This window comes from Miniopterus schreibersii, assembly GCF_964146895.1.
Source record: "Miniopterus schreibersii genome assembly, chromosome: 22".
Lineage (NCBI taxonomy): Eukaryota > Metazoa > Chordata > Mammalia > Chiroptera > Miniopteridae > Miniopterus > Miniopterus schreibersii.
The window spans coordinates 14841040-14853295 of NC_138124.1; the positions used below are offsets into that span (position 1 = coordinate 14841040).

Below are 12256 nucleotides of genomic sequence, written 5' to 3' on the forward strand. Positions count from 1 at the left end.
GTGTTTATCACCGGTCCCTGCACCTCACGGGTTGAGGGGCCTTCCTGGGTATTAAATCTCAGGGCTGCCCGGCCGGGCGTGGCTCAGCGGTTGAGCGTCGACCTGGGATCCAGGCGATCGGGGTTCGATTCCCGGTCAGGGCACAGGCCCGGGTTGTGGGCTCGATCAATGACTCTCTCATCATTGATGTTTCTGTCTCTCTCTCTCCCTCTCCTTTCCTCTCTCTGAAATCAATAAAGATAGATTAAAAAAATAAAAAAAAATCTCAGGGCTCTTACAGAGAGAATCAGTGGGAACTAACTGTGGGCACCTCATGTCCCCCACCAGGCCATCTGGTCAGCCAAAGGATGCTGATGGAGCAGGAAGCGTGGTTGTGCCGCTCGAGGCCTGGGGGAGGGGCCCGGAGCGCACAGCCGGGGAACCTGCCGGTGGGGGCCCCTGGGTGCCCACAGCCCGGGCTTTGCCCTGCGGCCTCCAGACCGGCACCTTGGCTCTGCAGACCTGCAAGCGGTGCGCCCTGGTTTCCGAGGGTGGGGCGGACCCTCCGGCCGTCCCCTGGAGAGGCGGTCCCGGCAGGATGGGCGCCCCTGCTCCCCCCGGCCCGCGGGTCACTGGCCTCACGCCGTCACCCTCTCCTGCAGTGCATCACCAACAGCACCCGGCAGAGAAAGATAAACTCCTCCCTGCAGCTCCCGGACCGTGTGCTCAACTTCCTCAAGGACCACTTTCTGATGGACGGGCAGGTCCGAGGCCGCATGCTGCTCCTGCAGCCCCGGGCCGGCTACCAGCGCGTGGCCGTCCACCGCGTCAGGGGCCTGAACCGCACCTATGACGTTCTCTTCCTGGGCACCAGTGAGTGCCCGTAGCCGGCGGGCTTGGAGGCGGCAGGGAGGGGGCACAGCTGCGGGTGTGGGGAGCAGGCCTCGCCCGGGGCCTGAGCGCTGTGCCTGCTGCAGGTGATGGCCGGCTGCACAAGGCGGTGGGCGTGGGCCCCACGGTGCACATCGTCGAGGAGGTGCAGGTCTTCCCGCCCGGACAGCCTGTCCAGAACCTGCTCCTGGACCCCAACGGGGTAAGCGGGCGGGACGGGCCGGCCAGCGCGCTTGGGGTGCCCCTCTGTTGCCAAGCTGTCAGAAGGTGGGGTGCCCGGGAGCGTGAGAGGAGGCCGTTGGGAGTGGCTGTGTTTGGGCACCTGAGCCAGGGGTGGCTGTGGGTGGCTGTGGGTGGCTGTGGGTGGCTGTGGGTGGGCCCTGGCCGCCCCTGCCTGCCTCTCACCCTGGCATCTGTGCAGGGCCTGCTGTATGTTGCCTCCCACTTGGGAGTAGTCCAGGTGCCCGTGGCCAACTGTGACCTGTACCGGAGCTGTGGGGACTGCCTCCTGGCCCGGGACCCCTACTGCGCCTGGAGCGGCTCCAGGTGCCTTCACGTGAGCCTCTATCACCCTGAGGTGGCCTCCAGGTGAGACCCCTTCTCCCTTGTCCCTCCCAGAGCAGCCGCCCCAGGCCCCCTGTAGGATCACTGCAGGGCTTGGTCTGTGCCCACCGTCTGGGCGTAATTAGTAACGAGCTCCGCAGAGGTGTTGTCGTTCAGACAATACGCTGTGTGCTCTACCCGCCCGTAAGCGGGGGACGTGATTTGGAAAATTAGGAAGCGTCGCAGCTGTGCGTGTGGACTGGCGTGCGAGTGTTTAAATAGCCGAAAGGAAGGGCTGTGCACGCACCAGGCCATTCACGGGCCCATTCAAAGCTGTTTGCGGAATCACTTGTTTGGGCTATAAAACATTCAGAGAGCCAACTTCAAAAATGGGGGTAAACCCAATCGAAATATAACTCCTCCTAATCCCACCACCTGGAGAGAATCACGGTGAGAACTTGAAAAAAATAACCAAACATATTTTGGGGTGAAAATTAAAAAAAAACAACCACCCAGAAAGCAGAGGGAGTCAACTGTATACATGCAGAGCCAGTGTCCTTCCCGACTTTCTCTAAAGGCTCCTGCTGCTTCCGTAATGCAGGGGAGTATTATAGTAACTTTTATTTGAGATAAACACTGTGTCGACAGAGGAGATGCTGGCCCAGCTTTCACCCTGCTCCGGGCCTGGTGGCCCCTGAGTCCTGGGCCCTCACCTGCAGGGCTGCCCCTCGGGTAGGGGTGCGGGCCCACGGGGGATTCCGGCCTATCCCAGACTCTCTTTGGTCCTCAGGCCATGGGTCCAGAACATCGAGGGGGCTAACACCAAGGACCTCTGCAACACGTCCGCGGCCAAATCCCGGGTTGCTGTGCCAGCAGGTAAGCGAGGCAGGGCCCAAGTTGCTCAGAAGGCTCCTGAATTCAGGCACTGGTGGGAGTAAATGCCTGTCTTCCCGTCTTCGGCCCTCCAAGCCTGTGAGCAAGGTTCCGGGATGTGAGAGTCACAATCCCCGAAGTCCTCCGAGTTGCCATCGTGGAGTGATGGGCACCCCCCCCCCAGAGGGAGGTGGGTGAGCTGGGGCTGCTGTGGACGCCAGGCCCCCTTCACCCTGCGTCTGTGCCTCTCCTGCCCGCAGGCGAGAAGCCATGCGAGCAAGTCCTGCTGCAGCCCAATACGGTGAACACCTTGGCCTGCCCCCTGCTCTCCAACCTGGCGACCCGGATCTGGCAGAGCAACGGGGTCCCTGTCAATGGCTCGGCTTCCTTCAGGGTGCTGCCCAGTGGGGACCTGCTGCTGGTGGGCAGCCAGCAGGAGCTGGGGGTGTTGCAGTGCTGGTCACTAGAGGAGGACTTCCAGCAGCTGGTGGCCAGCTACTGCCCAAAGGTGGAGGGCACGGTGGTAGACCGGAGGGGGAAAGCGCCCGTCATCATCAACACGTCGCGGGTGAGCGCGCCAGCCCACGGCAAGGCCAGCTGGGGCGCGGACAAGTCCTACTGGACCGAGTTCCTGGTGATGAGCGTGCTGTTCGTGGTGGTCAGCGTGCTCCTGATTTTATTTTTCCTCTACGGACACCAGAAGGGACTGAAAATCTTCCTGAAGCAGGGGGAGTGTGCCAGCGTGCACCCCAAGACCCACCCCGTGGTGCTGCCCCCCGAGACCCGGCCTCTCAACGGCGTAGGTCCCCCGAGCACGGCACTCGACCACCGAGGCTACCAGGCCCTGTCGGATAACTCCCCGGGGCCCCAGGTCTTCACCGAGTCCGAGAAGAGGCCACTCAGCATCCACGACAGTTTCGTGGAGGTGTCCCCCGTGTGCCCCCGGCCCCGGGTCCGCCTGGGCTCTGAGATCAGGGACTCGGTGGTGTGACAGGTGACTTCTGGAGGAGGCCACCCTGGCTTCGGGCGGCCGTGAATGCTCAGAGGGGGCCGGCTGGACTCTGCTGTTTGTGGCAGGCGGTGCCCAGCCCTCGGGAGCGGTGGGGCCAGCAGGCCGGGTGCTCTTCAAGTAGTGAGGCAGCTCCGACCCCGCAGCCGTGGCACCGGAGGAACCGGCTGAAGATGGGTGTCTGCCTACGTGGGCGGAACAGCGCTCCTGATGGAAACTGAGCCTTTTGTTTAAAAATCACCGCTGAGAATGTGAAGTGAGGAGAGAGACAACGCAGTGCCACCTTACTGGGCAGCTCTGGTTCCCAGCCCCCAGCCTCGTGGTCTGGCGGGGGGCTCTGGAAACCCACCACTCACCGTGGTGGTTGGAGACAGAGCTGGGAATCTCTGACTAGCTGGTCCCGTCCAACCTCTGCCTTATGCTAGTGCCGGGGGCCAGCTCAGGCTCTGTGGGACCTGCCTGGCCAGCTGGCGGAGTTGTTACAGCCATCGCCCCGACGCCTCAGGGACCGGAGAGCTAGCTGGCTATAGCCCTCACGGGGCCCTGGGCTCGAGCCACCTCTGGACCTTTCCGGCCTGTATCAGGCTATGGCCACTGGACAGCAGGCAGGCAGTGTGCGCTCAGGAGAGTTTATGCCGACATTGGCCTTTCCCTCGGATTCTAGGAAGAGGGTGCTGTTGCTTCCTTCCCTCCGCCCAGGCTGGAAACCCGTGTCCCTGTTCTTTCATCCACCCAGTCCCCCTGCACCCCCACACCTGACCTGCCTCTGATCCAAGGGACTGACACTGCCCAGCGCAAGGGCTTGAATTTATATGTGTTTTATATATTTTTTAAAATGCACTTTATAGTGTCCTTTTTTTAAATAAAATCGAAAGAACTGAAATGGAATCGTGATCCCTTCCTCTTAAAAGGACTGTTGCTCTTTGAGGCTGGTCTAGTCTTCTGAGTTCTGGGGGGGGTCCCAAACCCCTCATTTCTAGGGGCTAGTGGGCCAGAACCAGGCTAGCCTGGCTGACGACATCTCAACCCCTCACTCCGTCCAGGGGTCGGGGTGCAGGGAAACAGAGTTTTTTGTTTAACTCTTAAAAATTTTTATTTTAAAAATGCTCATACAGTAAGTTATTATCATTTATAAACAGTTCTATGTTAACACATGTAGAAATTCATGTAACCACCACCACCAGTCAGCATACAGCAGGGTTCGCTCCCCCATGTACCCTTTGTATTTCTGGGGGCCCCTTCTTTAGCGGTTAGTCAGGCCCGGTACGACCCAAGTCTCCCAGGAGTCCAGTCCTTCCTCATGACCAGTGTTTCTAGCATCACACACAGGAGCAACACTTCTAAACCTTTATTGTGGATTAGTAGAAGCAAACAGAGCGATGACAGTGGCAGTGAGAAGGGGTGAGGCCCCGACACGGAGGGCCCTTCCCTGCCTGGGACAAGACTTCACAGCGCCAGCTCGACTGGGCCAGCTGGGCTGGCCCTGGCAACAGGGGTGTAACCTTGGCCACAGCCCAGCGGCGGCGGGGTTACTCTACGGGGAGCTGGGAGCCAGGCCGCGGCTCGTGTCACAGGACGATCTTGAAGGAGCTGAACAAGAGAAGAGTGGGATGGATTTTCTGCTGAGAGAGGAGATTAACCGAACCCGAACTTACCCACCCTGAGACCCTTTGTAATGGGCCGTGTCTCCCGTCTGTCAGTCGTCTTTGAGAGAACAGCTACCCTGAGATATTCAGGGGACGCAGGCGGCTCTCCCTGGGCACCGTCCCCATCATGGTAACGTTCCAGGCCCCGATGCCACAGATGGGACAGCCATCATACCTGGCAAAGTCCGGCGAACGGGAAATGACGTGCTGGAACTCGGAGAGATTGATGGTCCCGTCCCTGTCAATGTCGGACTCTTCCAGGATCTGGGAAAGGGAGCGCGTCAGGCCAAAGGCCTCCCTCCGCTCCCCGGGCCACCCCACTGGGCCCGGCGCTCACGTTGTCAATGAGCTGCTTCATCTCTGAGGCGCTGAGCCGCGTGTCCTCCCCCTCTCCAGTGAGGCAGTTCACGAGTTGGCTTAGGTCTTCTCTGTTCAAGGTCCCATCATCATCGAAATCTAAAGAGCCGAAAGGATGTGGCTGGGCATGAGCTCCGAGGCCTCTGGGATGACCCCCACCTCCCAAGGGGCACCACCCGGAAAACCCTGCAGAAGCCCCTGGGTCCCACGAGGCTCCTCCGGCCCTCACCGAAGATGCGGAAGGCATAGTGGGACTTGATGTCTGGCGTTGCCGTGTCGCTGAACACACTGAGCAGGTCCAGGAAGTCCTCGAAGCTCAGGCTGTCTCTGGTTGGGGAGGTCGAGAAGACCCTGCAGATCCGCTCCTTGAAGGGGTTCGCCTAGGAAGAGAGCCTCTGCGATCGCCACAGGACACAGCCCCGGGCGCACGCAAACCCTACAGGGAACTGGAGGGAACAGGTCACAGAGCCCGCACCCTGAGCACAGGCCCGTGGGGAAGGATGCCAGTGCTTTGCCAAGGGCGGGAGGACCGGTGACCCAGCTGGGGAGGGGGCAGGGACAGCTACTGGGGGTCAGATGTCAAACCACAGCTAGGCCTGGGGGCCCAGGAGGAAGGGAAGGGCATCCTAAGCACAGAGAACATTTGATCAAACCCTAATTGTGTTATAGGCACTAGGCCAGGCCCTTTGTGTGGAGATTTTCACAGCAGCCCTATGGAGAGAGGCAATCGGCCTCTGGAACAGGGTTTCTCAAGACTTTAGGCTCCCCTTAAAGAGCCAAACTTCTTTAGAAGCTCCAAGAACAGGTTCCTAGAATCAATCTCAATTTGAAAAGCACCGTTTTAGGTAATTCCACCAGGTGATTTAGGTAAAGCCCTCTGGCCCCCAGGAAATTAAGAGCTAAAGCAGAGAAAAGAGCAGAGCGGGACCAAGGACTGCACGACAGGGGGCTGGCACCTTGAGCTCCGGGAGGCTGAAGATCTGCTCCAAGGGCACCCGCGCCTGCAGCGACTCCTCCACACCCCGGTGCTGCTGGGGAAGCAGCTCACAGAAGCGCCTGTGGGCTCTGGCAGGAGGAGGGGAACCTGTCGGCCCACCTTCCCCTGGGCATCACATCCCCGCGGTGCCCGCCTTGCTGCCCATGACCCCCCAGGTGAGGAACCAAGCCCTGTATGGAGAACTTCTGAGTCATCAGGCTTGATAAGCCAAAGGGAGACAGGTCGCCAGACAGTGCAGGCTGGGAGTCCCTTCTTGCCATGGGTATTTACCGAGGGCCTGCTGTGCGCCGGGCACAGGGTCTAGAGCTCCCTGGGGGGATGGAGAGGTTGGGGAAGGAGCCACAAGTTGGCTCAGAGGAACTGGGAGAAATAAGCAAAACTCGGGGATCTCCTGCTCCTCAAGGCAGTGACCTTAGAACTATGTCCTCCCCCCCCAGGGGTTACTTTCGCCAAGGGGAACCCTGGCCACATAAAGCTGCTAGACAGACGGCTAGGAAAGGGGGTCCGGCCCCCACTTCAAATCCTTGCTTGGGGTGTAGTCTCAGGCAAAGGTACCGGACCTCTCTGGACCTGTTTCCTTGCTCCAGTACCTCCCCCGGGAGGATTAAAATCAGGCAATGTGGGGTGACTTCTGGAGCGCAGGGGAGGCGCTCCAGAAGCGCTAACGGTTCCTGGAATCGGGGGCCTGGCCCCCCAAGGCTTCTGTGGCTTTGCCAGGCGGCGGTCAGCCGAGCGCCCCCGGGCTGGGGCTGGGGGTCCGTTACGCAGAGGCCGGCGGGGCGCACGGGCAAGGGGCGCGCGGCTCTGGCCCGAGGCGGCCCCGCTGCGCCCCCGGCGGGCGGACAGCAGGGGGCGCCCGCGGGCCAGGGGCGCGCGCGGGGCTCCAGTTCCGGCTCCGCCGCCGCCCGCGGGCGGGACCCCGCCGCCCGCCCCGGGAGGCCTCCGTTTCCCCGCGGGGGGGACGCGAGCCCCCCGAGGCCGTCTCCAGCGCGTCCGGGGCGCGAGGCACTTACAGCAGGATCTCCTGCTTGGTCAGGAACGTCAGGTCCTGGAGGGGGGACAGGGCCGAGGGTCAGCGGGCCCCCGCCCGCGCGCAGCCCCGCCCCGCGCCCCGCGCCCGCGCCCCGCGCACCTGGTACTCGGCCAGCAGCTCCTTGGACAGGCGGCTGCCCGAGCCCCCCATCGCCGCGCCGCGCGCGCAGTGCCGCCAACTCGGCTCGGGACGCCGGCAACTTTCTTACTTCCGCCCTCGGGCCGCGTCCCCGCCCCGTCCCCGCGGCAACCGCTCCTGGGGCCACCGCCCCCCCCACCCCGCGCCCGCCCCGTCCTGAAAGCGCCCGGCGGTTCCCAGGCGGGGTCAGCCGCCGCCTCCCCGCTCGGGGCGGTCCCTGGAGAGCTGGGGGCGGGGCAAGGGGCGGGGCCAGTCGCTCCTGGGCGGGGCCCAGACGACATGGCCCCGCCTCTAGGGGTGGGTGGGCGGGGCACGCCGCCTACGTGCTTGCGTATGTGCGTGCAGGCTGCGCATGCGTGCAGGGCACCACGACCTCGCCATGGCGGCAGTGGGCGCTTGGGGTAGGACGCGCGGAGCTTCCGTCTCACCCGCGGTCAGGTGGCGGCGGCGGCGGCGGCGGCGGCCTTGGGCGAGGTCAGGTAAGGAGCAGCGGGGAAGGCTCTGGAGCCAGGGTGACGGGGGAACTGGCTGAGTGGCTGTCCCTGAGCCCGAGGACGGCTTTTCCAGGCAGACGTGACCACCCGGCCCCCGCCTCGCGGGTGGCAGGCCCCTCGCCGCCTTTCCGGGAATCACCGTAAACCCGCCGCCTGCTGAGGCTGCCGGCTGGAGAGCCCCCCACACTCCCCGGGTGCCAGACGCCGTGTGCATCGTGACTGCGACTCGTGCAACGGCCCTGCAAGGTGGGTGCCCGTTTCCAAATGCACGACCGAGGCTGCTCCTGAATGAATGAATGAATGAATGAATGAATGAATGAATGAGTGAATGAGTGAACGAATGAATGAATGAGTAAATGAATGAATGAACGAGCCCAAACGGCGAGGATGCCAAGCTGCCCAGACAGACTGGGAGGTGGCGGCGATGAGATTACTTTCGTTTTCAGCCTTGCCGAGGGGCGCCCCTGACAGATGAAACTATAGGCATGAATTCTTGACTCTTGCAGTGCATTCTCCCTGCTGATCTTTGTAAAGCCTAAAATCTGAGCAGGTCAGTGTTAAAAGCCCGAACTCTGGCCCCTCTGCAACCGGACTTCAGCTTCTCTCTGTCATCTGGGGGGGGGGGGGGTTCTGTGCTGTTTCAGCCACCGTGTGCTGTCAGTTCCTATTTTTTTTAATTTTTTTATTGACTTCAGGGAGAGGGAGAGAGAGAAACATCAATGATGAAAGAGTCATGGATGAGCTGCCTCCTGCACACCCCGTGCTGGGGATGGAGCCTGCAACCCGGACATGTGCCCTGACGGGGAATCCAACCGTGATCTCCTGGTTCTTAGGTCCACGCTCAACCTCTGAGCCGCGCCCGTGGGGCAGTTCCTCTTACGTAGTATCCTCACGGAAGCCTTTTCTGAGTCCCTAGAATAGATTAGGAATCTGTCGTACTCTGGCAGAGTACCCAGCGCTTCTCCAGAGCATGTATCTTGTTTGCAGTTTATATTTACTCGGGTGATGTCTGTTTCCCCCACTTCACTGTAAGCCTCATGAGCTACTGAGAATTGTGAAATCCAGGAACTGAGATGTGGCATTTGTTGAGTAAATGTTTACTGAGTGAGTGTAGTTTGCCCAGACCTCAGTAACAAGATGATCATCTGAGAGCGACTCTGGTAAGACTCACTATGTCAGTAATTAGGGTATGAGCCCCACCGTTGCCATCGTGGTGGAAATACTACATCCCAGGACATGAAGGCTGCAGAGTAACTTCCAGTTTTTGGAACGAACACCAAAACCAGTCAAAGCGACTGGAGTGTACAGGTCATTTTGAAGGGGTTGTTGGTCTCTAGTTAGTAAATGGTTAGGCAAAGAGCAAGAAGCCGTCACTGGGTCTCAGCTGAGGAGAGGGAGCGCTTCCCAGCCAAGGCAAATCCCTGGACTTCGTGGTGAGACTTCATCTCTTCACGGTGAAGATGTGGGAATATGCCTGGAGCCATGGTGGTCAACTGTGAGCTAGATCTTCCAGCCACCTCACTTTGCTGTGAACCTAAGAGTTTATTGAGTGACCTTCTGGTTATAATTTTGCTTCCTGGTAGATTTTTTTGTGCAGAGGAGGGATTATACTGACCAGCCAGTAAGACATTTTGTGCTACTTGGCATATTTCTCATGTACATTATTAAATGGGCATTCTGTCACCCAGCAGTCCCTGGTGAGGCTGGTTAGCATATGGGGTAGCCTCATGTGTTTTTCTCCCCTCTTATGATTTTTCAGGTCAGCCCCATGGCTGTTTCAAATGGTTCAAATGAAACTTCCTATTTGCTGCCTCCAAATGAGGAGGACTGGGAAGAGCAAGGCATTCCTGACTTTGTCTACGGACAGAAGGAACTCGTGTGGGATGGGATTCAGTGGTCGAGGGATGCACCCAGCCTCCCAGACACGCTGCTGCTTTCTCCTTTTGACTCTGCACTCTGCTCTGCCTGGAGGCAGCGGATGGAGCTGGGGCTGTTCCGATACTGCCTGGGGGAGCTGCAGACCCAAACCCTCCCTGGTTCCATAGGTTTTGTGGCTCAGCTGAATGTGGAGCGAGGGGTGCAGAGGCGGCCCCCCCAGAACATCAAGAGTGTGAGGCAGCCCTTTGACCCTGAACAGTTTAACTTCAACAAAATCCGGCCGGGAGAAGTCCTTTTCCGTTTGCGCCGGGAGCCTGATCTCCCAGGTGTTCTTGAGCAAGAGGATATCCTCGTGATGGTCAACGTCAGCCCCCTAGAGTGGGGCCATGTGCTGCTGGTGCCCGAGCCCGCCCGGGGACTCCCCCAGCGCCTGCTGCCAGGTGCACTGCGAGCTGGGCTCGAGGCTGTACTGCTGAGCTCACACCCAGGTTTTCGTGTCGGCTTCAACAGCCTGGGTGGCTTGGCCTCCGTGAACCACCTCCACCTGCATGGCTATTACCTGGCCCACAGACTGCCTCTGGAGGGGGCACCAAGTGAGCCTCTGGACCCTGGGGGCCATTTGCACTTGCTCCAGGCTGTCCCAGCTCCTGGCTTTCTCTTTTACACCAGTGGGCCAGGGTCAGACTTGGAAGCCTTGGTAAGCAGGGTCTGTCGAGCCACTGACTATCTGACTGACCGTGAGATTGCACATAACTTGTTTGTGACCCGGGGAGCCTCACCTGGAAAGAGTTCACCTTCCTCAGCCCTCACAGGGGTCCGGGTAATCCTCTGGCCCCGGAAGTCCAGCTTTGGGATAAAGGAAGGCGAGGCGTTCAATGTTGCCCTTTGTGAGTTGGCTGGGCACCTCCCTGTCAAAACATCCCAGGACTTCAGCAGCCTGACCGAGGCAGCCGCTCTGGCCCTCATTCAAGACTGTTTGCTGCCCCCAGCCCAGGCAGAAGAGGTCCGGGCAGCACTGGTGGCCTTGATAGCCCAGGAGGAGCAGTAATCCTTCCGGAAGTATTTATTTTTCTAACTGATCTATGTCCCTTTCAACAGTGATTTGGGCGTTTTCACAACTGCCTTCTCACTTGTGTCGGCCTAAAAGGAGGGATCCAGAACTGATAAAAATGGTCTCTTTCAAGAGGAGATACGTTGGAATAAATCGAATGCATGAGCTCTCATGGATGTATCTACTGCTTCTTACTTACCTTTCTTTTGGGCGAGCCCCAGGGATGTCCAGCCTGTCGTTGAGAAGGGGGCATGCTGTCCTTTCAGCTTAGTGCCTCTTTCTGCACCCTCTGCATATACAGGCTCCACTTTATTTTGCCTGTTCACCCCCTGAAGGGTGTGCAGGTGACCATTATAGCAAAGTGGGTTTTGTGTCCAAGGTGATGAGCCCAAATACCCCACTTGAGGATCTCCCCACTTAATCCCTAGGACTGATGGTCAGGGGAAAGCCTTCTCTGGCTCAAGTAAGTTTTTCCATAAAAAAAGGGGAAAATCAGTAGGTTTTCTTTATGGTTTTCTCAGCCATTTATATACTTTGTGAGTTCTCAAGAAAGGAATTTATATGGAAGCGCTTTCTAATCTTGAGGATGGAACACATAGGGGACCCTTTGTTCTCAGAGCCCTGGGCTTTGAGAGTAGTATGAAGGGCTGATCTAGCAGAGGCCCGTCCACCTCTGCTTGCTTTTTGATGAAGGACTTACGTACTAAGAGGTATTGGATTTCACCGAATGGGAAATCCTGAGGAGTCTTCCACGGAGGAGTAACATTTGCATTTTAGGAAGACTACTGTAGCTGTATTGGATGGATGGATGGATGGATGGAGTCAGGGAGTCCAGGCTGCTGAGTGATGGCAATTAAGGCAAGAAATGATGGTTCAGGTCCTGGAACATCGCCAGGAACACTAAATATTTGTCGAAAGAAAGAAAAGGGAGTGTCCTGGAAGGCAAAGGACACCAAAGTGTTTCAAGGAAAAGGGTAATCATCAAGGGTATCACATGCTGAAGAAAGATCGAGAAGTCTGTGAATCAGAAAGTGTCTTTTTAAAGGAGGAAAATTTTAAACGGTTTGAATTTATTGATTTTAGAGGGGAAAGGGGGGAGAGAGAGCCATGCGCAGCTGGCTGACTCTTGTATGTGCCCTGACCCGGGATGGGACTGCAGCCTTGTGCTAGGAGGACACTCACCAACTGAGCCACCCGGCCAGGGCTAAAGGAGGGACGTTTTTGAAGTGTCCTCTAGATGGATGTGAAAGAGAGCGAAGGAGCAGCCTGAGGAGGCGGTTGTTCCTCCTTAGGCAGTGGAGCTGTCTCGGCCACCAGGAGGGCACGGGTGCGAATGGCGGCTGCCCCTCCCGGGCGCAGACTGCCCA

The 12256-nt window shown here is 58.9% G+C and overlaps 3 protein-coding genes across 7 annotated transcripts in view; 2 read left to right on the top strand and 1 right to left on the bottom strand.

Moving 5' to 3' along the window:
* The window catches only part of SEMA4B (semaphorin 4B), a 29182-nt gene extending 24994 nt beyond the window's left edge, over positions 1 to 4188 (top strand). For all 3 annotated transcript variants that reach the window (XM_081124532.1, XM_081124531.1, XM_081124533.1), the window contains exons 11-15: positions 642 to 852; positions 957 to 1072; positions 1292 to 1458; positions 2204 to 2289; positions 2547 to 4188. In XM_081124532.1, coding sequence (XP_080980658.1) covers positions 642 to 852; positions 957 to 1072; positions 1292 to 1458; positions 2204 to 2289; positions 2547 to 3277 — 1311 coding nt within the window. In that variant the 3' untranslated portion in view covers positions 3278 to 4188. The remainder of the gene's footprint in view (positions 1 to 641; positions 853 to 956; positions 1073 to 1291; positions 1459 to 2203; positions 2290 to 2546) is intronic.
* A 180-nt stretch (positions 4189 to 4368) lies between these two features.
* Positions 4369 to 7603, bottom strand: CIB1 (calcium and integrin binding 1). The gene is made up of 7 exons (XM_081124628.1): positions 7428 to 7603; positions 7309 to 7343; positions 6255 to 6363; positions 5528 to 5678; positions 5279 to 5397; positions 5117 to 5205; positions 4369 to 4885 (listed from the first exon to the last, which is right to left on the bottom strand). Exons 1-7 carry the CDS (start codon positions 7476 to 7478, stop codon positions 4864 to 4866), a joined length of 576 nt encoding a protein of 191 aa, XP_080980754.1. The 5' UTR covers positions 7479 to 7603; the 3' UTR covers positions 4369 to 4863.
* A 215-nt stretch (positions 7604 to 7818) lies between these two features.
* GDPGP1 (GDP-D-glucose phosphorylase 1) lies at positions 7819 to 11063 on the top strand. 3 transcript variants are annotated; one of them, XM_081124631.1, is made up of 4 exons: positions 7819 to 7945; positions 8034 to 8206; positions 8407 to 8510; positions 9720 to 11063. In XM_081124631.1, exon 4 carries the CDS (start codon positions 9729 to 9731, stop codon positions 10884 to 10886), a length of 1158 nt encoding a protein of 385 aa, XP_080980757.1. In that variant the 5' UTR covers positions 7819 to 7945; positions 8034 to 8206; positions 8407 to 8510; positions 9720 to 9728; the 3' UTR covers positions 10887 to 11063. The 3 variants fall into 3 exon arrangements, with proteins under 3 accessions (XP_080980757.1, XP_080980756.1, XP_080980755.1); XM_081124630.1 differs by lacking the exon at positions 8407 to 8510; XM_081124629.1 differs by lacking the exon at positions 8407 to 8510 and having other exon boundaries at positions 7837 to 8206.
* Positions 11064 to 12256: the final 1193 nt, after the last annotated feature.